General features: G+C 41.8%; 1 protein-coding gene across 1 annotated transcript in view; it reads left to right on the top strand.

Moving 5' to 3' along the window:
• The window catches only part of LOC126456602 (glutamate receptor ionotropic, kainate glr-3-like), a 199,120-nt gene that overhangs the window by 112,150 nt on the left and 62,466 nt on the right, over nucleotides 1–24,504 (top strand). The window contains exon 6 of the mRNA XM_050092347.1: nucleotides 21,609–21,796. Within this exon, the coding sequence (XP_049948304.1) occupies nucleotides 21,609–21,796 (188 nt within the window). The remainder of the gene's footprint in view (nucleotides 1–21,608; nucleotides 21,797–24,504) is intronic.

Here is a 24,504-nt window from a genome sequence, read left to right as displayed (position 1 = left end):
TGTGTGCTGTCCAACGAGGAAACATCTCCAACTTGACGTCATATTTTAAGGAGAAAGAAACCGCGATTTCAAGATGCCAGCCCCTGCTAATGGTCCTACACGAAACTGTGGGCCAGAGTTCTGGTGGTACGAAATTAAGACCGCTTGTCTCCCCCGCGTCCCTTTGCTTTGCTTTCCCCAACCCTTTCTGCTTCCGTCCTTCCCCCCCCCCCCTTTCTTCTATGTCCTCTCCCTCCATCGCATCCTCCCCCCCTTTTTTGCCCCTCATCGGTCCGGGTCCCCCGTCCCCCGTCCCCCCCCCCCCCCCCCCCGGCCCCATCTGCCGCTGTCTCGCCTCTATAGTGCTGTTTAAAGTGACTGTTCAGTGTTATGCGTCCCCTGTCAGTGTTACCAACAGCCACCATACTGTCACTAATTGTGTTTTTTATCTCGTGCGAACAGAAACCAGACTGTCGCCGTGTTTTTTTAGTTGTGCCTGTCTGCTTACTGGGTGTATTCAGCCGCATCGTTAACGACGTGTTTTTATGTTTTAAATTCCACAACTTTCCGCCAATTTACAGTTTTTTTTACAATGTCACCGTTTTATCATCGGTTTTTATTGTTTGTTTATATTCTCATTACGTTTATCAACTTTTCTGTTAGCTGTAGAGCTGCCTATTCCGCTGCTGCCAACCGGCCCCCTCGTGGGAGGGGGAACCGAAGTGCAATAAAGAAAAAAAAAGAAAACCTATGAACGTAACAGCATTTATGGACGAAGACACACTATTGTCGCTCCACCACTGAAGGTGCCTAATGCCCGAACGCGAATTACTGTGCAGTGAAGTAAGAGGTTTGTGAAGTGCTGCTTTGTTCATTGTGTCAAAGTGAGAGCTTTCTGATTTGTAGCAGTTCCCAGGGAAACCCTTGCTTTGAAAATGATTGTGGTTCACAAATGCAGTGTAAATGAATGATACGTATATGTGTACATGTACAGGGTGAGTCACCTAACGTTACCGCTGGATATATTTCGTAAACCACATCAGATACTGACGAATCGATTCCACAGACCGAACGTGAGGAGAGGGGCTAGTGTAATTGGTTAATACAAACAAAAAAAAATGCACGGAAGTATGTTTTTTAACAAAAACCTGCGTTTTTTTAAATGGAACCCCGTTAGTTTCGTTAGCACATCTGAACATATAAACAAATACGTAATCAGTGCCGTTTGTTGCGTTGTGAAATGTTAATTACATCCGGAGATATTGTAACCTAAAGTTGACGCTTGAGTACCACTCCTCCGCTGTTCAATCGTGTGTATCGGAGAGCACCGAATTACGTAGGGATCCAAAGGAAACGGTGAAGGACCTTAGGTACAGAAGAGACTGGAACAGCACATTACGTCCACATGCTAACACTTTTTTTAGGTCTTTTTCACTGACGCACATGTACATTACCATGAGGGGTGAGGTACACGTACACATGTGGTTTCCGTTTTCATTTACGGAGTGGAATAGAGTGTGTCCCGACATGTCAGGCCAATAGATGTTCAATGTGGTGGCCATCATTTGCTGCACACAATTGCAATCTCTGGCGTAATGAATGTTGTACACGTCGCAGTACATCTGGTGTAATGTCGCCGCAGGCTGCCACAATACGTTGTTTCATATCCTCTGGGGTTGTAGGCACATCACGGTACACATTTTCCTTTAACGTACCCCACAGAAAGAAGTCCAGAGGTGTAAGATCAGGAGAACGGGCTGGCCAATTTATGCGTCCTCCACGTCCTATGAAACGCCCGTCGAACATCCTGTCAAGGGTCAGCCTAGTGTTAATTGCGGAATGTGCAGGTGCACCATCATGCTGATATCACATCCCTCGACGTGTTTCCAGTGGGACACACTCTATTCCACTTCGTAATTGAAAACGGAAACCACGTGTGTACGTTTACCTCACCCCTCATGGTAATGTACATGTGCATCAGTGAAAAAGACCAATAAAAAGGTGTTACCATGTGGACGTAGTGTGCTGTTCTAGTCTCTTCTGTACCTAAGGTCCATCACCGTTCCCTTTGGATGTCTACGTAATTCGGTGCTCTCCGATATACACGATCGAACAGCGGAGGAGTGGTACTCAAGCGTCAACTTTAGGCTACAATATCTCCGGATGTAATTAACATTTTACAATGCAACAAACGGCACTGATTACGTATTTGTTTATATGCTCAGATGTGCTAACAAAACTAACGGGGTTCCATTTAAAAAAACGTAGGTTTGTGTTTAAAAACATACTTCCGTGTATTTTTTATGGTTTGTATTAACCAAGTACACTAGCCCCTCTCCTCACGTTCGGTCTGTGGAATCGATTCGTCAGTATTTGATGTGGTTTACGAAATATATCCAGCGGTAACGTTAGGTGACTCACCCTGTATATATGTCAACAACAAGGATATCTTTTAAATAATATTGAAAAAAATGCCCCTGAGCACTATGGGACTTAACTTCTGAGTGCATCAGTCCCCTACAACTTAGAACTACTTAAACCTAATTAACCTAAGGACATCACACACATCCATGCCCGAGGCAGGATTCGAACCTGCGACCGTAGCGGTCACGTGGTTCCAGACTGTAGCGCCTAGAATCACTCGGCCACCCAGGCCGCCTAAATAATATCGAACATATATGTGTTTGTGAGGTTGACGTATTACGTACTATTTCTATTGTGTGCGTGGTGTCTGTTCTCTCAGATATGAACGAAGGGATAGCATACATAAAGTAGTAACATCTGTACGTCTTAACGGCATTTCATGACATAGCGTAAGGGTGAATGCACCCTAGGACCGACCTCTTGTAGGAATTACGCTAAATGCTGCGAGAAATGAGGATGGTATGCAGATGAGCGCCACGGAGGTAATGTGCGAGAAATATAGTATTTTGACTGGCCGAAAAGCTTGCTCGTGTAGCCGAAGCGATGCTGCTTTCGGCAGTGGTGAGGCGAGAACGCCTTCTTCGCGTATCTCCTGTTGCAACGCTTGCCAAAGAGAGCGTATTTCTTTATTTCCGCATAACGGTTTGTCTCCGTTTTCTAATTCACCGATCATCATGACGTTTTCGTATCCCATGGGTTCCTTTGGATCGTGAACCACAGAAATCGTATGAAGTGGAACGGTTCACACGGGACGAAATTCGTCTCCCGAGACAAGATGTTCTCGGAATTCATTTTTCAGTCTTTAGTACCAATGTGCATATAAGTCTGGGGAATGAAGAGCTGGGCGCAGACATTGTTCGGCGCCATGTTAACGATCTGAAGGTCCGATACTGTGACGGCCATATAAGGGCCGTCGTGGCTGATAACGCTGGTTTTGGCCTCCGAACGTGGAGGGTTTTCGAACTCACAGACACATAGTGTGCATCCACATGTCAGGACATATGGCCTGTCATTGAAAAAGTGTCATGATGATATCTCGATTGGCAAAGGAGTCCGGAATAGTCCCCATTCAGATCTCCGGGAGGGGACTGCCAAGGGGGAGGTGGCAATGAGAAGAAGAGTGAATAATCAAAGAAAGGATAAGTTCTACGAGTGGGGACATGGAATGTCAGAAGCTTGAATGTGGTAGGGAACTTAGAAAAATCTGAAAATGGAAAAGCAAAGGCTCAATCTCGATATAGTAGGGGTCAGTGAAGTGGTGGAAAGATGACGCTATCTGGTCAGATGAGTATGAAGTAATATCAACAGCAGCAGAAAATAGTATAACGGGAGTAGGATCCGTTATGACTAGGAAGGTAGGTGAGAGGGAGTCTGTTACTGTGAACAGTTCTGTGATTGGGTTATCCTTATCAGAATTGACAGCAAACCAACACCGACAACGATAATTCGTGTATATATGCCGACATCGCAAGCTGAAGATGAAGAGATAGAGAAAGTGTATGAGGATATTGAAAGACTAATACAGTATGTAAATGGACATGAAAATGTAATAGTCATGGGGGTCTGGAGTTATGTTGTAGGGGAAGGAGCAAAATATGGGCTTGGGAAAAGGAATAGGAGAGGAGAAAAACTAATAGAGTTCTGTAACAAGTTTCAGCTAGTAATAGCAATTACTCTGTTCAGAAATCACAAGAGGAGGAGCTATACTTGGAAAAGGCCCGGTGACACGGGACGATTTCAGTTAGATTAAATCATGGTCATACAGAGATTCTGAAATCAGGTACTGGTTTGTAAGGCGTACCCAGGAGCTAATATAGACTCAGATTACCATATAGTAGTGATGGAGAGTAGGCTGAAGTTTAAGACATTGGTCAGGAAGAATCAATACGCAAAGAAGTGGGACACGGAAGCACTAAGGGATGACGAGATACGCTTGAAATTCTCTAAGACTATAGATACAGCAGTAAGGAATAGCTCAGTAGGCAGTACAGTTGAAGAGTAGTGGATGTCCTGAAAAGGGCAATCACAAAATTTGGAAACATAGGTACAAAGAAGGTAATTGGAAAGAAACCATGGGCAACAGAAGAAATACTTTAGCTGATCGATGAAAGAAGAAAATACAAAAATGTTCCAGGAGACTCAGGAATACATAAATAAAGTCGCTGAGCAATGAAATCAATAGGAAGCGCAGATAAGCCAAGACGAAATGGCTGCATGAAAAAGTGAAGAAATCGAAAAAAAATATGATAGTCGGAAGGACTGACTCAGCACACAGGAAAGTCAAATTAACCTTTGGTGAAATTAAAATCATGTAGATTGTAACCAAAATTCCATTGTTAAATGCAGAGGAGAGAGAGCGGATAGATGGAAAGAACACATTGAAAACCTCTATGAAAGGGAAGAGTCGTCTGATGTGATAGAAGAAGAAACTGGAGTCGATTTAAGAAGAGACAGGGGATCCAGTTTTACAATCAGAATTTAACAGAGCTTTGTAGAAACTCAGATCAAATAAGGCAGAAGGGATCGATAACAGTCGACCAGAGTATCTAAATTCATTAGGGGCAGTGGCAACAAAACGACTATTCACATTTGTGTGTATAATGTATGAGTCTGGCAATATACCGTCTGGCTTTCGGAATAATATCACCCACGCAGGTCCGATGACTGCAAGAGCTGACAAGTGCGAGAATTAAAGCACAATCAGCTTAACAGTTCATGGATCCAAGTTTCTGACTAGAATAATATACAGAAGGAAGGAAAAGATGATTTGTGCATGTGTGAGATGACGATCAAATTGGATTTACGAAAGGTAAAGGCACCAGAGAGCAAATTCTGATATTGTGGTTGATAATGGAAGCGAGACTAAAGAAATATCAACGCACTTTCACAGTATTTGTCGACCTGGAAAAAGCATTCGAGAAAGCAGAATCTACATCTACATCTACATCCATAGTCCGTAAGTCACCTGACGGAATTCTGAGGACAACGGCGATACATTATAGTGAGAGAAGGCTTATAAACAACATGTTCAAAAGCGAATAGTTTAAATAAGAGTGGAAGACCCAGAAAGAAGTGCTAGTATTAACAATGGTGTAAGACGGGATGCTGTCCTCCGCCCCTACTGTTCATACTATGTATCGAAGAAGTAATTATGGAAAAAGGAGAAAGCTTCAAGACTGGCATTAAAATTCAAGGTGAAAGGATATCTATGATAAGATTTGCTGATGACATTGCTATCCTCGGTGAAAGAGAAGAAGTATTGCAAGATTTTTTGAATGAAATGAACAGTGTAATGAGCACAGAATATGGATTGAGAAATCGATGAAAGACGAAAATAATGAGAAGTAGCCGAAATGGAAACAGTGAGAGTCTTTACATCAGGATTGATGGTGACGAAGTAGATGTAGTTAAGAAACTCTGCTAGCTAGGCGGCAAAATAACCAGTGACGGACGGAGCAGGGAGGACATAGAAAGCAAATCATCACAAGCAAAACAGGCATTCCTGGCCAAGAGAAGTCTACTAGTATCAAACATAGGACTGAGGAAGAAATTTCTGAGAAAATACGTTTGGGGATTAGCACTGTATGGTAGCGAAACATGGACGGTGGGAAAACCGGAACAGAAAGGAATCGAAGCACTTGAGATGTGGTACTACAGACGAATGTTGAAAATTAAGTTGACTGAGAAACTAAGGATTGAGGAGGTTGTGCGCAGAATCGGAGAAGAGAGGAATATGTAGAAAACACTGACAAGGAGAAGGGACAGGATGACATCTGTTAAAACATCAGGGAATGACTTCCATGGTACTAGACTAGCTGTAGAGTGCAAAAACTGTAGAGGAAGACCGGTTGGAATACAGGCAGCAGATAATCAAGGACGTAGGTGGCAAATGCTTTGTGACGAAGAGGTTAACACAGGAGAGAAATTCGTAGCGCGCCGCATCAAACCAGTCAGAAGACTGATGGCGCCCAGCGAGACGTCTGTTTCCTTGGCAGACGACGTCTATGCTGAGGATAAAGGTTCTGTAGGTGTAAAGAGCAATGGAAACCCCTTGGTGGGGCTTTCCTGTCACAGCGATGTGCCCTTCCACTGGGAACCAACGGGGCCCACGCTGTGCTTCGTTCGTGTTTGAATCGCCCGTCTTCCTGGTGACAGTAGCTTTCATAGCCACCGTCATTGTCAATACCACTTGCATACGCTGCAAGCTGGCTATACTCCTGCGGACGCTGACGTTGCCCTACTACAGGAGCTGCATGTGGCACCCTTCTGTGCTCCCCGTGTTTTTACGCCACACGCCTTCCATTCTTCCCCTACTCGTTCTCCTAGCTGATGGTATTCTCGCTGATACAGTTGCCTATCTCCTTGATGCCAGAGGTATGGCTCTTAGGTTCTTATTTTCTTAACAAAGGTAAAGTCAATTACATGTAAAATTAACATAAGCATTTTCAGAAAAAAAACACACTATTGTGTGTGGTTTCGCAGTGAGACCACTGGAAAGCCAGGTATTGTTACCGTTTAGTGGTATCCTACAAACCACTTACTATTCTCACTCATTCAAAGGCCAACAACATTGTACTCGTCCGTTAATTACATTGATAGAGTGTGTATGTGCTACACACTTCATACTTAACTCCTTTTCCCATTTCTGAAAATTTGCTCCGCCATTAACAAACTTTGCACGTGGAATGTATTGTTTGTAACAGCTGATGGGCAATGCTTTATTTGCTTTTGTTCTTCACTAAAACGTTGACGCATCCCCAAGCTCTCCAACAAAAACACCTACAAACGTCTCCAAATCCACTTCATTTTCTGTGTTTAATACGCTGTAGATTTTGTTGTACTGATTACAGCCATATCAAGAAGATGCGAACTCTCCGTAGTACCACCATTTCAATTTCATTGTCACTGTTTGGGATCACAGACTTCTCCTTATTAGGTAGTTAATCCAGCAACTGACAGAACATATCAATGACCAAGGAGCACTTCGTAGATTGAGTAATTCCGTGGCAGACAAGACGAAATAACTCGACTCATACGTGTCTCTGGCTACAGACTGAAATTGCACACGATTATCTTGTTTAGTACGAAAACTGAATCACAGTAATGACTAGCGACACGAAAAGCATAATTTTAAAGACGCATCAAAAGACACCACCGACAGAACTCAAGTTCTTTGAAGTGTACAGTGAAAAGAACTAAACAACTTACAGACAGCATAACAAAGTTCTAGAGATGGTTTTTAGAGGTAAGTAGTTACCGGTAAAAGTCTTCTTGCGTCATCAAATCACTGATTATCCACTTAGCCAACCAGAAAAAGTTGGGTTTACACAGTAGCCACTGGCAAACAGAAGGTTGTCTAGGTCGATGACAATAAAAAAACGGTTTGGACTTGCCTGTCATCAAAACAATCAAAATACTAGAAGCGAAAAATAGTTTTGATTTTACTTCATTGTCTAGAACTCAAACAGCAGTGATGTACCCCTGTACAAAGATATCTAGCAAGCTCCCATCTAAAATATAGCAAGAATTTGAGAATTTCAAAATAAAAACGTACTCGTTAGCCAGCCTCAAGGCAATTTATTTGGCTGTCTATATACAATAACTGAGTAGAGTTCTGTTAGTTCCATGGGAAGTGCTTATTGCCTAACTCTGTGACAAATACTGTTAACATGTCTCAATATGTACAAATACTGGTAACTATTTTGTTTGGAAAATACCGATTTCGTGATGTCAGTACCAAAGTACCAATATGAAATAATAACCAGATCCCATTTAGTGTAACTGACAAGGAACAGTGTTAGTCATAGTACCAGCTTCCTTTCTAGTTTACTGGGTTCAATTTATCTGGCACTATCGTTAAGTGGTATATTGGTAGATTATTCTTAAGGCAGTGTCGAGATTTACTTGTGTTCACTGCTACCACCTCTACGAATTTTCTTGTGGAATACGATGAATGGATTTCTAGTAACTTCTACCTCTCATATTAGGAGAGATGTGCCACAGTAACTGGACACTGGACGCTCCATTCGCTAGGAGGACATTTTCAAACTTCTTTCTATATATGACGTTTTAAGTTTTCCAAGGTTTTTCTAAATAACTTAAGTAAAATACTGTAGTACTTTAACAGGAATGCTTTCCCGTGTTTGAGTTCTTACTCCGTTTCTACGTCACATCGTCGCCGGGACAGTAAACTTTAATCCTCCATCTCTCTCTCCTTCCTTTATTGTGTCACCACGAACTTCCTTCCCCAGTAGCCTCGCTATAAGGAAAGTTTGTTCCAATACTCCGACGTCACTGAAACTAGCCTACCGTCAGAACTACGCTTTGTTCACAACTGTTACGCGTAGTGTTTACCTGTTGTCTTATTTATGCATTGTGTCGTACAGTTTTTAATAATTCCTCGGTTTGCGCATGACATTGGAGAAATTATAAAGGTAATCGACATAATTTCATTTTAGTCATGGCCTATCGGTTGCCTTTGTATACTAAAAAATAGCCATCATCTACTACTGAAACCTGTTCGTTTTTCTTATATGCAGCTCTGTTTACCCGTTTTTCTGTCTTACTCCACTATCGACTTATGTTTCATATCGTATCGTCTTTTATTGTGATGATCTCTTTTTGAAGTTGATTGTGTTTATCGTCTTACACATTTCCTAGCAACTGAGGAGACTATATTATTTGCTAGGACAGTTTGTAACTTGAAATTTCACGTACGCTCCACATGAGTTATTTGAGAAATCTGAGTGTCAGTTTCCCTGGAGCCATATTCAGAAACACAAGATGCATCAAGAGAACACTGATGTACAAAGCACAAAATATTTTGAGTTACTTGTTTACATACTCGTTTCCTAACTGGGAATATCATAGCGTGTTGTAGCTTTTGTGTGCCTTTTTAGTGTTTTCTAGCGCTAGATATTGAAACTACGAGTACTCTGTTATGGGCGCCTGAACGTCCCTGTCTTTTTAAGTGTATTCCCGAGACTAAAATTTCTTTACATGAAAGGAAAGACGGAAATCCATGGGAGTAAATACCGTCGAATCAATAGTCCACCATACGTTACTGAAACACCTTGAAAAATACGTTATATGGAGTGAAGCATATCTCACCAAGTTTAACCACAACTTGGCACGCTTCAGCAGTGTGCGTTTGGAGTCTCTTGCTTCGCTAGTCCCACAGCCATGCGCAAAATGAGAATCTCTGACGGGAATGACTGTCGACTTCCAAAGCCATTAAGGGCTTCGGTACCTGTCCCACAAAGCCACCAATGCGGACGCCCGACAATAATGCATCATCAGGGTCTATTTGATGACAATTGGCAAAAAACCAGCGGCATCAACGTGTTTTCTCTTCGCTCATGAAGTCCAGCCTGCATTAAAGCTGAATTTCAATAGGCACAATGTTTTGTTCGTTAATAAATACCTACCATACCAACAGGTGGGAAAAGAAAGAGATGCCATTTCTAGCCGCTTCAGTCTCGCGTGAGTAATTTTCGTGTTAGACAATGCGAAGCCTGGTGTGGTATGACGGTGTTGACTCTTTTGCACAACGCTACTACAAATATGTCTAGATAAAAGCCATCCCGCTTTATAAACAGTACGTTGTGATTTTACTTTTACGCTCTCGCCCGATCTTCCGACCACATGACAGTTGTGATTAATTGTCACAGAGTCAGATTTTGTTTGGTGACAGCCGTGATTAATTGTCAAAGCGTTGTTGTTTGTTATTGGAACGTGCCCTGCTTCTGTTTTCGTGGTTCTCATAGTTATTCCAGAGAGGAACGCCATATTATGTGAATGAAATAGTGTCCATAATTCGAGCTTACACCCACGGATTCATTTTTATGAATAATTCCTGAATTCCTGTTGTGTTCAGGCACTGATAACAAACGGACGGTCCAGTGGTGATGTCGCTGATTGTAAGCGTAACCATAGCGTTTCAGTTTGAACCCCGAAAACGCATTCAAACCGCAGACTATTAGCTCGAGATACTGTGTCAGGCGCCTTCAACATACAGCAGTTAAATGTACGTCTTGTAATTCTGTAGTGATGTTCGTGCAGCTGGCAATCTTACCACGTGCCATATGTTCAGAAAGTACTTCCGCCTGATAATGAGAAATGGGTTACGTACGATTTGTGAGTGACCGATAAAAAATTTGCTGACGAAGATACTATATTTTGTACCTAACTAGCGATCCCGGCAATGCTTCACCATTGTTGAATATCGGAATTGTATATACATCTCAAACTCCTTTCTCCATCTTCTCTCTGGTCATCTCCTCCTCCCACAAGTTTACGTCAATTTCCTCCCCTTCCCTCTCTCTGAAATTGAGCTTTGTTTATTATTATTATCAACATACCCGGAGTGTAAGAGAGACCTCTCTAGCCGATACATTTGTTAGGATAGCAGCTTAAATGACAGTATTTCTCATAGTTTAGCTGCAAACTGGTAATATTGCAAAGTTTCGGACGATTCAGATTTTGTGGTAGTGTTCTAATCCTAAGTCGATAACCCATAACTAGAACATGCCTATTTTCTGTGAAACCGACAGAAAGGATGAAAATAAAACAGACATAGTTGTACATAGAATTTACATACAATTTTGTTAGAAAATATGTATAAGGAGAAGGAATTTGTCTAATAGTTCACATGCCCTCCTATCGTTGTCGAAAAGGACTGCGAGAAAGAATTCGAAACCGCATATTAACACAACGCAGCACACCACTTTCATTCTCGCAGTCCGTTTTAACAGAAAACTGTACGTTGTTATTTGAAAAAATACCCTACGTCTGTCTGAAGGCTCATTAGACTATCATGTAAGAATTTGGAGTAGATCGATCAAGAACTTTTTTTGCTAACGATGTCTCTCCTTGATAGTTAGATTTTTGGTAACAACGTTTCCCCTTAGTAGGTTACATACGTATTTATAGAAGGTGAAGAAAAATTCGCGTACCCGGACTTCACAGAGCGATTCCTTACATATTAGCAAAACAAAAATGTCTGTGTCAAAATTACATCCTGCGCATATTTCGGGCAGTAAATGGACATTAAGGACTGGTAATCTGGCAACACTCTAGTCATGTATGGTAACTACCTCTGTCAGGTTGTTGGAGTAGTGCTGCGCTGATGGTGCGGGGACTAGCGTTTTGGGTTAGGATGCAGGAGATCGAGGGTTCGATTCTGGGGCGCAGCTTACTTGTTTTCATTTGCTACAAGTAGTGTACGTCGTACGATATCTGGTCTCTTAATCGTTATATAGCGATTACAGTGGGTCGTCTACAAAACATTTGCAGCTACATATTGCGAACACAGAAATGGAAATACAGTCGTTTTCATTGGTCAGCTTTTAAGAAAACCTTTTGCACGCCGTGGACGCGAATTGTTTCGCACCACTGCATCTTCTAGATTACGAAGTTGTTTTGTGTGTACCCTCCAACAACGTTCGCATCGATTTTAATTCGGCAGTGAAAGGTCAGTTACACTTCATCAGCGCCTTACGAGACCAGTAGGGCAAGCAACGTGCTTTGCAAATAATTTCGATGGGGCCATTCAGGGAGAGTACACAGAAAACAGGTTTGGCATCTAGTACAATTCGCGTCCACGTCGTGAAAAAGGCTTCTTTAAAAGTTGACCAATTAAAACGTTTGTACTTCCACTTCTGTATTCGTGGTACATAAGTGCAAATGTTTTGTAGAAGACCCACTGTAATCACTGTATGACGATTCCGACCTCAGATACCGTACCACGCAGTCTACTAACAGCAAATAAAAACAAATAAGCCTCAAACAAGAATCTAACCCTGGACCTCCCCCATGCTAACCCAAAACGCTATCCACTGAACCAGCTGCACAGCACTGTTGAACTTCCTGATAGAGTTAGTTAACTTACATGTAACTACAGTGTTACCAGACTGCCAATTTTTAACGTCCATTTACTGTCCGAAATATGCACAGGAGAAGATTTTGTGAGAGACATTTTTCTACTGCCAGCATGTGTGGAATAATTTCTGTCTCTATGCTGTTCTTTTTTGGAATACAACCAACGACCAGCTTGGAGACAGAAGTGATGACAGTTTCTACAGGACCTGGCTATCATTTTGCAGGACAGTGCTCAAGCACGTACGCCAGCCGGAGTGGCCGAGCGGTTCTAGGCGCTACAGTCTGGAACCGCGCGACCGCTATGGTCGCAGGTCCGAATCCTGACTCGGGCATAGATGTGTGTGATGTCCTTAGGTTACTTAGGTTTAAGTAGTTCTAAGTTCTAGGGGACTGATGACCTCAGAAGTTAAGTCCCATAGTGCTCAGAGCCATTTGAACCACTCAAGCACGTACAGTGAAAGCTGTTACTGATTTGTTTGACTGATGGGGCTACTAAGTGCTATACAACCTACTGCGCTCCCCTGACTTAAGCGCTCGTGAGTTCAACTGGATTTCTAAACTGAAGGAAACACTTCATGACATTCGCTTCAGAACTGCTAGAAAGTCGTCGGGCAACAGACTGCGCCACTCGAACTGACAACTATGACTTCCACATCGCTGGCAACGGGTTATACACAATGCTGATGACTAGTTTGATTGTCAGTAAAACTTTGAAACACGTTTAAATTAATAGTTGCCGCTATTGAAGTTCCAACCCTCGCATTTGTACATTAAATATTGTACAAACATATATCGCCTATGTTCATCCAAATGTTCATTATAGAATCGTTTAAAAATATGAAGCAAATCGGTCAGGTACTTTTCGTGCGTTTTGGTAACAACTTTAAACAACGATTTTATATAGTGATATAGACGAAACTTGGTTTAACCTTTCTGATCATGTGAATAGCCAGATTAGTTGGTACGAGTCCACCGCAAACCATCACATTGTGCATCAGGTCATTCATGATATAAGTAAAAAAACTACCTGAGTTCGGTGCGCGGTTTCTGGTACTGAAAGTATCGACCCGATGTTATCTGAAAACTTTCACTATACATATATTTATCTACAGCTTATCTAAATAGTAACTAGAACTTTTGTTCTGACGTAAACAAACAGAAAAGTCAGTACCGCTTTTTCATCATGGAGCTGCGTACCACACGTCTCGCCAAACGCCGTGTCGTATTCATGAAGCTTCCCCAGAAGAACATTGAATTAGCAAAGTTGTGCGGCCGCTTTGTGCACCATTGTTAGCTGGTTCTGGTTTTTACCTAAAGGGATATTTAAAAGTGGAAGTGCATGAAAATATCCCCGACAAGGTAGCCCAGCTGAAGGAGAACGTGCGCCGGAGTAAGTAAATAATTGATATTACAGTTCTGCGAAATATTATTTTCAGAATGTGAATTCAACAGCACGAAAACGCACAGAGATGCAGTGAATAAAACAACGTAAAGTCAGGAGAATATACATAAAATGTTACGAGAAAATACACGGTTCTCTCTGTGATTCCATAAATTTTCCATTATCAGCTACTCAGGTCTAATAAAATATCGCTGGCGTTGTCGTGTTCCTGTTCTAAGATAGTTCCTACTGGAGTCACATTCTGGAGGACGACGGTTCAAATCTCCGTCTAGCCGTTCTGATTTTGGTTTTCCATGATTCTCCTAAGTCGCTTCAGTCGAATGTCGCGATGGTTCCTATGAAAGACACTACCAATTTCCATACACATTCTTTCTTCATCAAAGCTTGTGCTCCAACACTAATGACCGCGATGTCGACACCGAGCGAGATGGCGCTGTGGTTGGCGTAGTAGCCTTGTATTTCGGAGGATGACACTATTGCGTGTTACACAGTGACTCGACTTGGAATCCAGTTTCTCCGGTTTCTGTTGCGTGTGCTTTCCTTTTGGAACCACGTCTATGAGCTTCACGTAATGTACATACTCCTTTCCACGAGAATCCAGCTAGTTCGTACTTTCACCAGACTAACGTAGTATTGGCATGTCCCCAAATGACCAGCGACTCTGCTTACTTATACATATGTTTAACAGATTTGAATTTTGTAGGATACTAGTTACAAATACGAGTTTTTATTTCTCCTAATACGTATTCCTTAACACTTTCACTTTATAGTGATTGTCAACTGGGCCAGTGATTCCGAACCAGTAACGCTGTGCTATGTAGATAGGTAAATTACAATACAATGTCGCATACTGTGACACCATAAAGCCAATCTCAATGCAACTCAGTTACGATTTGAAATCTCTTTCTTACAGGTCAGAAACAGAAACAATTGTTTCTGTTTGTCACAATGGCTTTAGTTCATATAGCTTGAGTTCATAACACCACCATAAATTTAATTACATTTAAAATTTTGTTTTCTGTTTGTTTTAACTTTTCATATACATCCAATAAAAGAAATTTAATGAATTAAAATCTCATTATTTTGCTATCTACATGTTTTCAGTTCAATGGTTAAACGCAGTTGAACAAAATATATCTGTTTTTTCTAAATTAGGTTAACTGATTTAATATACGTTCCAAAATATATCACATAGAAATTCTATTATCTTGCATTCTGTGTTCCAAGGGATACAGGGAACCGTTTTAGATTCGACCCATCATAGAGTTTAGTTTCAGTCAAGCAATAGAGAACCTGGCAGTGGACAGGAGGATACACAATCTGAAATAAAATCGAAGGGTAATACCGGTTCCGGTATTCTCTTTGACCGAAGATATAGTTTCCGAAAACGTTGGCCGAAACGAGATACTGAGACTGTTTTGAATTTAGGAGATGTGTGATTCAGACACTGCTTGTAAGTACTAAGTGAATATATGTGTAATGTGTAACACACTGTTCCTCCCTGTCTTTCGTAGGTAACTTCCTAGTCTTGATGACTTTTCACCTCTGCATTTGTAGTATTCCTCTTAGTTACAGAACCCCTGTAACTGTGAAGTGAAAAATTGAGGGAAATGGAATATATTCAGCTCGTGCTAATATTACTTGCTAACAAAAACAAATTGAAACGCCGCTTGTCGATAGCAGCTGCTGTACGTTTTTACTAATTACTGTTTCTCTTCTGGTAGTTGGCTTTCTTGTATCTTATGGCCTTTTTTTTAATTTTCTGGTAGGAAACAGTTTTCACGTGGGTAGCATTCCTTTTTTATAAAAAAAAATAAAAAAGAAAAGAACGCCGTATGTCATACGTATATATAAGTTTTCCCTTGGAGCAGGCTGCGAAAAATTTCCTGAGTAAATAGAATACTCACAATCCTTACAAACCAGAATATTAAGTCCAAGCAGTTATAATTAATAATGGATACCTAAATACGGCAGCTTGCTATCGAAACGTTTCATATGCATTTATTTTTAAGTAATGAATACAGCGGCTAGAAAAATATAGATTCTCCGTAGTTACTAGGGAAACCGCACTGGCTATCATTTGTAAGCCGTCGACATTGCTTGGAAAGTGCAAGAGAGAGGAATGTTAACCAAACACGTCACACTAAAAGATCTTTAAGCATGCAGATAGGTTGCTTTACCGAGAATTGTTAGGAATGTTACAATTTCTCAATATCTACAGCAATTTAGTGACTTTCTCGATTTTTAGGAGCTATGAAATTTGACATACGTAGGCCCATTTCGGTTGAAATGTGACACCTTCCGGTAGAACTGAAGCATTCGCCGAATTTCCTTTCGTAAATACTACGCCCTTAGGTTAGCACACATATGTTGTCAAAATAAATTTCCTTGTCGCTATTCTGGTGCTCCACTTTACAGCTTTCGCACTTTTTTTCAGGCTTATGTTGTTCACACTCTTTATAAAAAATGCCTCTGAGCACTATGGGACTTAACTTCTTAGGTCATCAGTCCCATAGAACCGAGAACTATTTAAACCTAACTAACCTAAGGACATCATGCAGATCCACGCCTGAGGCAGGATTCGAACCTGCAACCGTAGAGGTCGCACGGCTCGAGACTATAGCGCCTAGAACCGCTCGGCCACTCCGGCCGGCCATGCTCTTTGTACCTCTTCCACCATCCCCTTTGTACAGTTCTGTGTTCCACGATCACAACACAGCTTATGAACTTCCGCAGTGTGGAAAGCATGAGGCCGGGTCGTTGAAGGCTTGAAAAGTACCCTCAAACATCGAGTAAAAATTTTAGGTTGCTTATCATTACTCCTGAGAATCTCACCTCACAGATCTGTTGCCCTGGACATCATCAGCCAGACATCATGCCCAACGACCTACTACCGACATACACCCGTCCAGACGATAGCACCGTGACGTGGCGAGGAATTACTGCTAGTCAGACACATGCAAAAATGCATGAAGTACCAGTGAGCGTGCTGTCCGTGTCTAGAATGGGGAAGGCCCGCAGTCCATCTGAGCTTGACCACGAACGGATTATGATGGATCGAAGGCTCGGCAAGAGCATTTCGGAAACTACACGACTTAACAGGTGCTTGAGGACTGCTGTGATGAGTGCCTTCAGCACATGGTGAAAGCAAGATGCGCCCACGTGCAGACAATGAGGCCACGTGCGGACATCGTGGGGTTGGGGAGACAACACTCATTACAGATGTCGAATGTAGTAGGCTTGGCAGACTGGTAAAACGGGAGAGGCGGCCAGCATTGGCAGTACTAACATCAGACTTTAATGCTGGGCAGAGTACAAGCGTGTCTCAACACACACTGCACCGAACACCCCTAACGATGGTTCTATGTGGCCGACGATCCATGCATGTGCCAATCTTAACACTACGACATCGGCAACTACGACTGAAATGGGCACGTAGCAATCAGCACTGGATCTTGGCGCAGTTGCAGTGTGCTGCATAGTCCGATGAATCCCGATAACCTTTTCATCATCCCTGGGAGTGCGTGAATCCGTCATCTTCCGGGGAAACAACTCCTTGACACCTGCAGTGCCAGACGGAGACAGGATGGAGGCGGCTGCTTTATGCTTTGGGAACATTCACGTGGGTGTCCGTGGGTCCTGTAGAGCATGTGCAAGGCAGGACGATGCCAAGGACTGTCGTGCACTGTTTGCAGACCACGTGACAGTGGCATATTTCAACTACATAATGCGCCATGTCATAAGGCCAGAAGAGTAACGGAGCGGTTCAAGGAATACAGTGGTGAGTTCCAATTAACGATTTCGCCAGATCTGAACCCGATCAAACACATCTGTGATGTGATCGAACGTGGCGTGAGAGTTCTTCTTCCCCCTCTCCGGATTTTACAGGAACTAGGTGACCTGTGTCCGCAGATGTGGTGCCAACTCCCTCCAGCGACCCACCAAGGCCTCATTGCTTCCATGCCACGATGCATCACCGCTGTTATCCATGTCAAAGGTGATAGTACCGGCTATTCGTTAGGTGGTCATAATGTTCTGGTTGATCAGTGTATACGGTTGCCTTACAGCCTGGGAAGAAGACATTGTTTTCCGCGCCTTTCGCAGAACTCTGTTTGGTATCCCTTAACCTTATCCATATAGCCATAAGGCATTGTTCAGTCAAAAATTGCAATTCTGATTCCAAGCCATTGTTGTCATTAAACGGCTAGAATAATTCACTGAAAGCAGCTTGCTTCGTCGGCAGTACCTCATGCTGAACATAAGAATACGCTGGTCCTATTATTTATTGGCAATTCTCTTGAATCCCTGTCGCAGTCGATGTTCACCTACGCATGTGAGTACTCCACATACCGAGAACACCTGTGCTGAATATGATGGAGTAACGTCACCCTATTCGCTGTCTGTGAAAATTATGCTAACTCTTGAAATGTGTAGAGAACAACGTGACTGTGTGGAACCAGTAAGAGCCTCAAAACTACATTCTACGGCACGCCTGAATGAAAACAACACTTATCTAACAAAGAACGAAATTTTATTCTGAGTTACACTGTTCCGTCGAGAGTAAAGACGGAAAACATTTTCTAGTACTCATGATATTTCTAAACCAAGTGCTTCAATTGGTTTACCAATTACAAAGATAGACGTGATAGGTAGCTTCATGTCTTTTCTTGTAGATACCAGGATTTGAGAAAGAAGATGTTCTTTTTTACGTCTCACATAAGAATTACCGTGGGGTTAAAAATTCACCCACAAAATCTTGTTTCGTATTGCTTCAGCAGCTAAACTGTCAATATATTCTTTTCATCCTTCTTCTACTTAACTTCCAAAGAAACAAGTTTTGAATAATTTGTCTTCAAGTCTCAAGGACAATTAAGTGTCTAAATCAAAATATGAAGGCTAATAACTTTACGAAACCAGTAAAATAGTGAGCTACACTGCAGCAGAATATAAAAGAGAGTTAACAGACAAAGAACTACAATAATATAACATAATCAACACAGTAGCCCTGTGAATTTCTCAAGCTGATTAAGGAAACAAAAAGGGATAGTGAAGTCGAGGCTGTTCATATCTGGATATTTAATTTTCTTTGTGTCACTAATGACTTCTTTTAGTACCGCAGTGAAGTTCACAAAATAAAATCTTTGCTATAATTTTTTCTTACATTGCACGGTAAATCAATAGCTCCTTCCGTGATAACTTTTCTGTATTTTGTATATTTCACGATACATCACTGTAATGTACCCGCAGAGAAATTTAGCCAAGTACTGCCTCAAACTGATCTAAACCGTTAGACAGGTTATTGTGTTACTGTTGCAAAAACTGAAGGTGTATCGTAAATGACGCTCGTTTCTCTTTACTACAGCAGGATTGGAATAAGTGCGTCAATAGATCCAAGAACCGTCAACACACCAAACTATCCTCAAGCATATATTTTGGCAAGTATAGTCGTTTTCACTACTCGCAAGGCTGTAGTCTTATATTTGATCATCTTACATTTGATCATTTATCTACATAATGATAACGACGTTCTAAATTTGGATGCTCGAAACAAATATCTGTCTGTAATCCACGAAATGCAGATCTCATATATTAATCAATTACTTCAGATACGAGACTCACTATAACACAACGGAAATGTAGCATGACAGTTTTGTTCCATTGATCCACAATTGCTGGTTATATCATCCTAATGATTTTGAGATTACGTTCGTGTGCAGTTGAATAAATTCTATTCATATTTTGTCGTATTCGTTTTTTCTATTCTTAAGATCATTCATCTCGATGACCTGAGCAATGTAATCATTTAAATTTTCATACTTATATATCGACGTAGTAATTTTAAAATTATGAACGGTTCTCGCGGTTTCCGACTGAATTGAGGCTTTTTAACTTATACTATGTGTTTAATGTGCACAACACGTGTGTTTATATATATATATATATATATATATATATATATATATATAGAGAGAGAGAGAGAGAGAGAGAGAGAGAGAGAGAATGAAGGAGGGAGGTATAGTGGTTAGGGAAAGGGGCGGGAGAAGGAGATCTTGCTGATTGAAGATGTACAGCGCAAGAAAGTGATAACGACCGATACGTGTGAACTTCCCCGTGCTGCTAAAGGTTTGATATAGTTTACAAAAGATATACACATGGAAGCTGGTATTATACATGACGGTATGCGTGTAACAGTTTCGTTCCTTCCGTCTTGCGTGATATAGTCTTGCTTACTTCCTCTACAAATTAATACCGCCGAGTGATGAGGCGCAAGGCGAGAAACCGGACATATTGGGTAGGACGGCGTTTCATATCTTCGTTAGGCCATCCAGATTTAGTTTCTCCGTAGTTTCCCTACATCGCTTAAGATTAATACCGGCATAATTCACTGAAAGGGAATAGCAGACTTCGCACTCTATACTTTTGCGTTCCGTGCTAGTTGTCCGTCTCTCATGGACTCCTAGTGGACATGAAGCTATATCTTATTCTTGCGTCCTACTTGAGACTAAATTAATTTTCTTTATTCACATACAGTTTTAGCCATAGGTCATTTACAGATATATTTTTCTTCTTTTTTTAACGTGTTGTTTGAAAGTAAATGACGGCTGAAATTGTAGCCTACGACAGAACAGAAAATAAATAAGAGATGACAGTTGTGGGCGGTAAGGAATCATTCAAAAAATTAAGGGGAATTGTGTAGTCAAGTGCAAGGGAAATCATTTAACATTCTTGTTTCTACAGCTGTTTGAGGGATCTCGTGCTAATGATCTTGATTTTTACCAGAGTGAAATAAATTTCGACCTGAATGGAGTGTAATGTGATTCGAGTATCACAGTATCAAACAGACTTTCAATGCTTGTCTTACAGTTTTGTTAAAACTAACTCCATTGCTGTATTTCCCCACCGAAAGCTAGGTGTTTGCATTAGTCCCATCCTGTTTGCGCTCACTATGCACAGGCAAACGTACATCCATCTCTGATCAAAACAAAAACATTCCTCCTGTTACAGCCGCTCAAATCTGGGTTAATCTTGTGGCACGCAGAATTCTCGGTGACCGCCGAGTCACTGTATTGTTATCGTGGGCTTAATTAATACTCTGACAGCTTGGCACTATAAGATTTGATGGCAATTAGCAGAGGTGAGGTAATTTTTGCACCACACAGCATTGCCTAATAATTGCGACAGCGTACTGTGAAAGATGGCTACACTGAGTCAGAGCGCCAGAGATCGCGCCAAAGAGTTTTATTCCGCCGCCTCCACTGGCAGTGCTTGTTCAGAAGGTGTGGTGGTTAGTGCTTTGCTGAGAGGATGTTGGTAGCTGTATTATTTGAGGCCATGTCGTGTGCAGTTGTTTTGATGGGCTAGACATCAGATGTTGTTCGAATGGAGATGTTGGAATGATCAGAGTGTATTTTTCGTCAATATATATGAAGGTAAAAAACATTTTTTTAATTTTTTTTAAATTTCTTAACTAACAATGTCTCTTGGTCACAGGTTCAGACAACAAAGCATCTGGTTTGTGTTCATGTATTAGAGTGTAATTCTGATTTCTATGTGCAATCATAGTATTTCTGTTTTTTTTAAATTACTTAATTGTAAATGGCGTTTAAAGCATCTTGTCGTATTGAGGAAGAACCGTGCCAGATGTGTACGTTGAATCAAACTTCCACACACAGAACTGTTACACTTGTGCTTTGTTTTTTTCGTAGCTTTTATAGTTGCTGGGGACTTAATTAATTAATTAATTGTGTTAACGGAAATTTCCTTTCATTCCTTGTTGTTATTCTATGCAGTCAGATTGCGTACTAATACTAGTCAGGGCCAACCGGTTACGAGACTTCGCAACCGGACAGACAGCTACTAAAGTTAAAAATATTTGCATTATATATAATTAAGCCCCCATGCAACTGTCGGGTCTGTTTCTCAGGCTACTTCGCCATCGGCGAGTACATCGACGAGGAGGCGGCGAGCAAGTGGCTGCGCCCGATGCGCGAGGACATCTACTGGGAGTGGGTGGTGATCGCCGTGCCCAAGCGCTGGCCGCACCTCGAGCAGCTGGACGCACTCATCGACCGGCTGATCGAGTCCGGCCTGCTGCTAGCCTGGGAGGGACAGGTACGGATCTGCCAACACGAGGACTGCGTTGGCGGCGATTTAACAGGAAGTCGGCCACATACGACCCACAATAAATTCAGATACGGTTTGAAATACGTATTTAAATCTTAGTTATATGGCGCTCTCCAACACTAATCAGCAACATTAGTGAAACTTCCTGGCAGATTAAAACTGTGTGCCCGACCGAGATTCGAACTCGAGACCTTTGCCTTTCACGGGCAAGTGCTCTACCAACTGAGCTACCGAAGCACGACTCACGCCCGGTACTCACAGCTTTACTTCTGCCAGTACCTCGTATCCTACCTTCCAAACTTTACAGAAGCTCTCCTGCGAGCCTTGCAGAACTAGTAAAGTTTGGGAGGTAGGAGACGAGGTACTGACAGAAGTAAAGCTGTGAGTACCGGGCGTGAGTCGTGCTTCGGTAGCTCAGTTGGTAGAGCACTTTCCCGTGAAAGGCAAACGTCCCGAGTTCGAGTCTCGGTCGGGCACACAGTTTTAATCTGCCAGGAAGTTTGATATCAGCGCACACTCCGCTGCAGAGCGAAAATCTCATTCTAGCAAAATTAGTGTTTCTGTATATACCAAACCTAAAACAAAATCTGTTTCAATAAAAAATTCTACACTCTTTACAGTCAGAGATCTCTACGAAATGCGACATTAAATTCTTCATTTGAGTGGACACAGTGTCTGTAGTTGCTTTATAATCCTTAAGAGTATTTTTGTTCTGTCGTTGCAACTACAAAGATACGTCAGTTTTTCACCAGAAGCGTTTCACTTTATTGAGGTAGAGCATCAAAAATGGCTGTGCGCATTATGGGACTCAACATCTGAGGTCATCAGTCCCCTACAATTTAGAACTACTTACACCTAACTAACCTAAGGACATCACACACATCCATGCCCAAGGCAGGATTCGAACCTGCGACTGTAGCGGTCGCGCGGTTCCAGACTGAAGCGCCTAGAACCGCTTGGCCACATCGACCGACTGAGGTAGAGCATCATCAGAGGTCTGTAATTAAGTTATTTACATTTTGATTCACTTTTAGATCGAAAAACAGTTCATTAAGAATAAGTTGATTCGTACTTACCGGGATTTTTCGGATGATTCCTCGCTTGCATCGGGAAATGCCGTCTGCTAGCACGTCGTTGATATTCTGTGTTAGACACTGATAGTTTTAATCTAATTTTTATATGTTCTGCAGCGCTATGCATTTCTTATGTTTATCACAACACACTTTTATGCGCACCACTGTATTGTATTTGTTTTTTTACTTCGAGTATGTGTTGTTGTTTGTGTTTTGTAGTGTTGTCAACATAACCTTTCCACTACTTTGTCTTTGACCTGCAACATATTTTTTCGTTGCATTATCGTATGTGTGTAATTCTATTTAATTATGTTTCTGTGTATTTATGTACTGTGTAAGAGTAGAGATGGAATGGCGATGGAGGATTTTTTTTTTTGTTAGGGGGGAGATAGAAACATTGATGAGCGGACATAAGTATACAGCAGTCTGATGGAGTCACATAGAAATGCATAGTGCTGCAGAACATTTAAAAATTAGACCAAAATTTTTAACATAGAAAAACAACAATGTGCTAGCAGATGGCATTTCCAGATGTAAGTGAGGAATCAGTACAAATAAACCTATTCTTAACGAACTATTTTTCGTTCTAAAAGCAAATCAAAATGTAAATAACTTAATTACAGACCACTGATGATGCATTACCTCAACAACGCGAAACGCGTCTGACGAAGAAATCACGCATTTTGGTAGTTGCAACGACAGAACAAAAATATCGTCAAGAACTCCAAGAAATGTTCTGTACACATTGCGACACCAGCCAAGAATGACTGTACCTTTTTACTTATTTTTCTAAAGTAGGCATTCCTTGCAGGGGACACACTGACTGTTAAAATTAATTTTGTAGGACACACGTCGCAATCAACACTTTTTGCTCACCCGTTTTGTTCAATTTAACAAGATCGTCGCTTGATAGTGAATCGTAATTTGACATAAAAGAACATACTGAATTTACGTTATGGTAACTTATGGCCAAAATAATTAGCTGATTACATTTCTGATGTTAGAAATTAATTTGGCTGTGTTACAGCGTTTGTAACGCCTCTTGGCAAATGCATCCAAAGATAATATAGTATATTTGTTGATGAGTGCAACTCTTACACACACACACACACACACACATATATATATATATATATATATATATATATATATATATATATATATATATACTCCTGGAAATGGAAAAAAGAACACATTGACACCGGTGTGTCAGACCCACCATACTTGCTCCGGACACTGTGAGAGGGCTGTACAAGCAATGATCACACGCACGGCACAGCGGACACACCAGGAACCGCGGTGTTGGCCGTCGAATGGCGCTAGCTGCGCAGCATTTGTGCACCGCCGCCGTCAGTGTCAGCCAGTTTGCCGTGGCATACGGAGCTCCATCGCAGTCTTTAACACTGGTAGCATGCCGCGACAGCGTGGACGTGAACCGTATGTGCAGTTGACGGACTTTGAGCGAGGGCGTATAGTGGGCATGCGGGAGGCCGGGTGGACGTACCGCCGAATTGCTCAACACGTGGGGCGTGAGGTCTCCACAGTACATCGATGTTGTCGCCAGTGGTCGGCGGAAGGTGCACGTGCCCGTCGACCTGGGACCGGACCGCAGTGACGCACGGA

This window comes from Schistocerca serialis, chromosome 2, assembly GCF_023864345.2.
Source record: "Schistocerca serialis cubense isolate TAMUIC-IGC-003099 chromosome 2, iqSchSeri2.2, whole genome shotgun sequence".
Classification (NCBI taxonomy): Eukaryota; Metazoa; Arthropoda; class Insecta; order Orthoptera; family Acrididae; genus Schistocerca; species Schistocerca serialis.
This window is presented reverse-complemented; position numbering and strand designations above follow the sequence as displayed.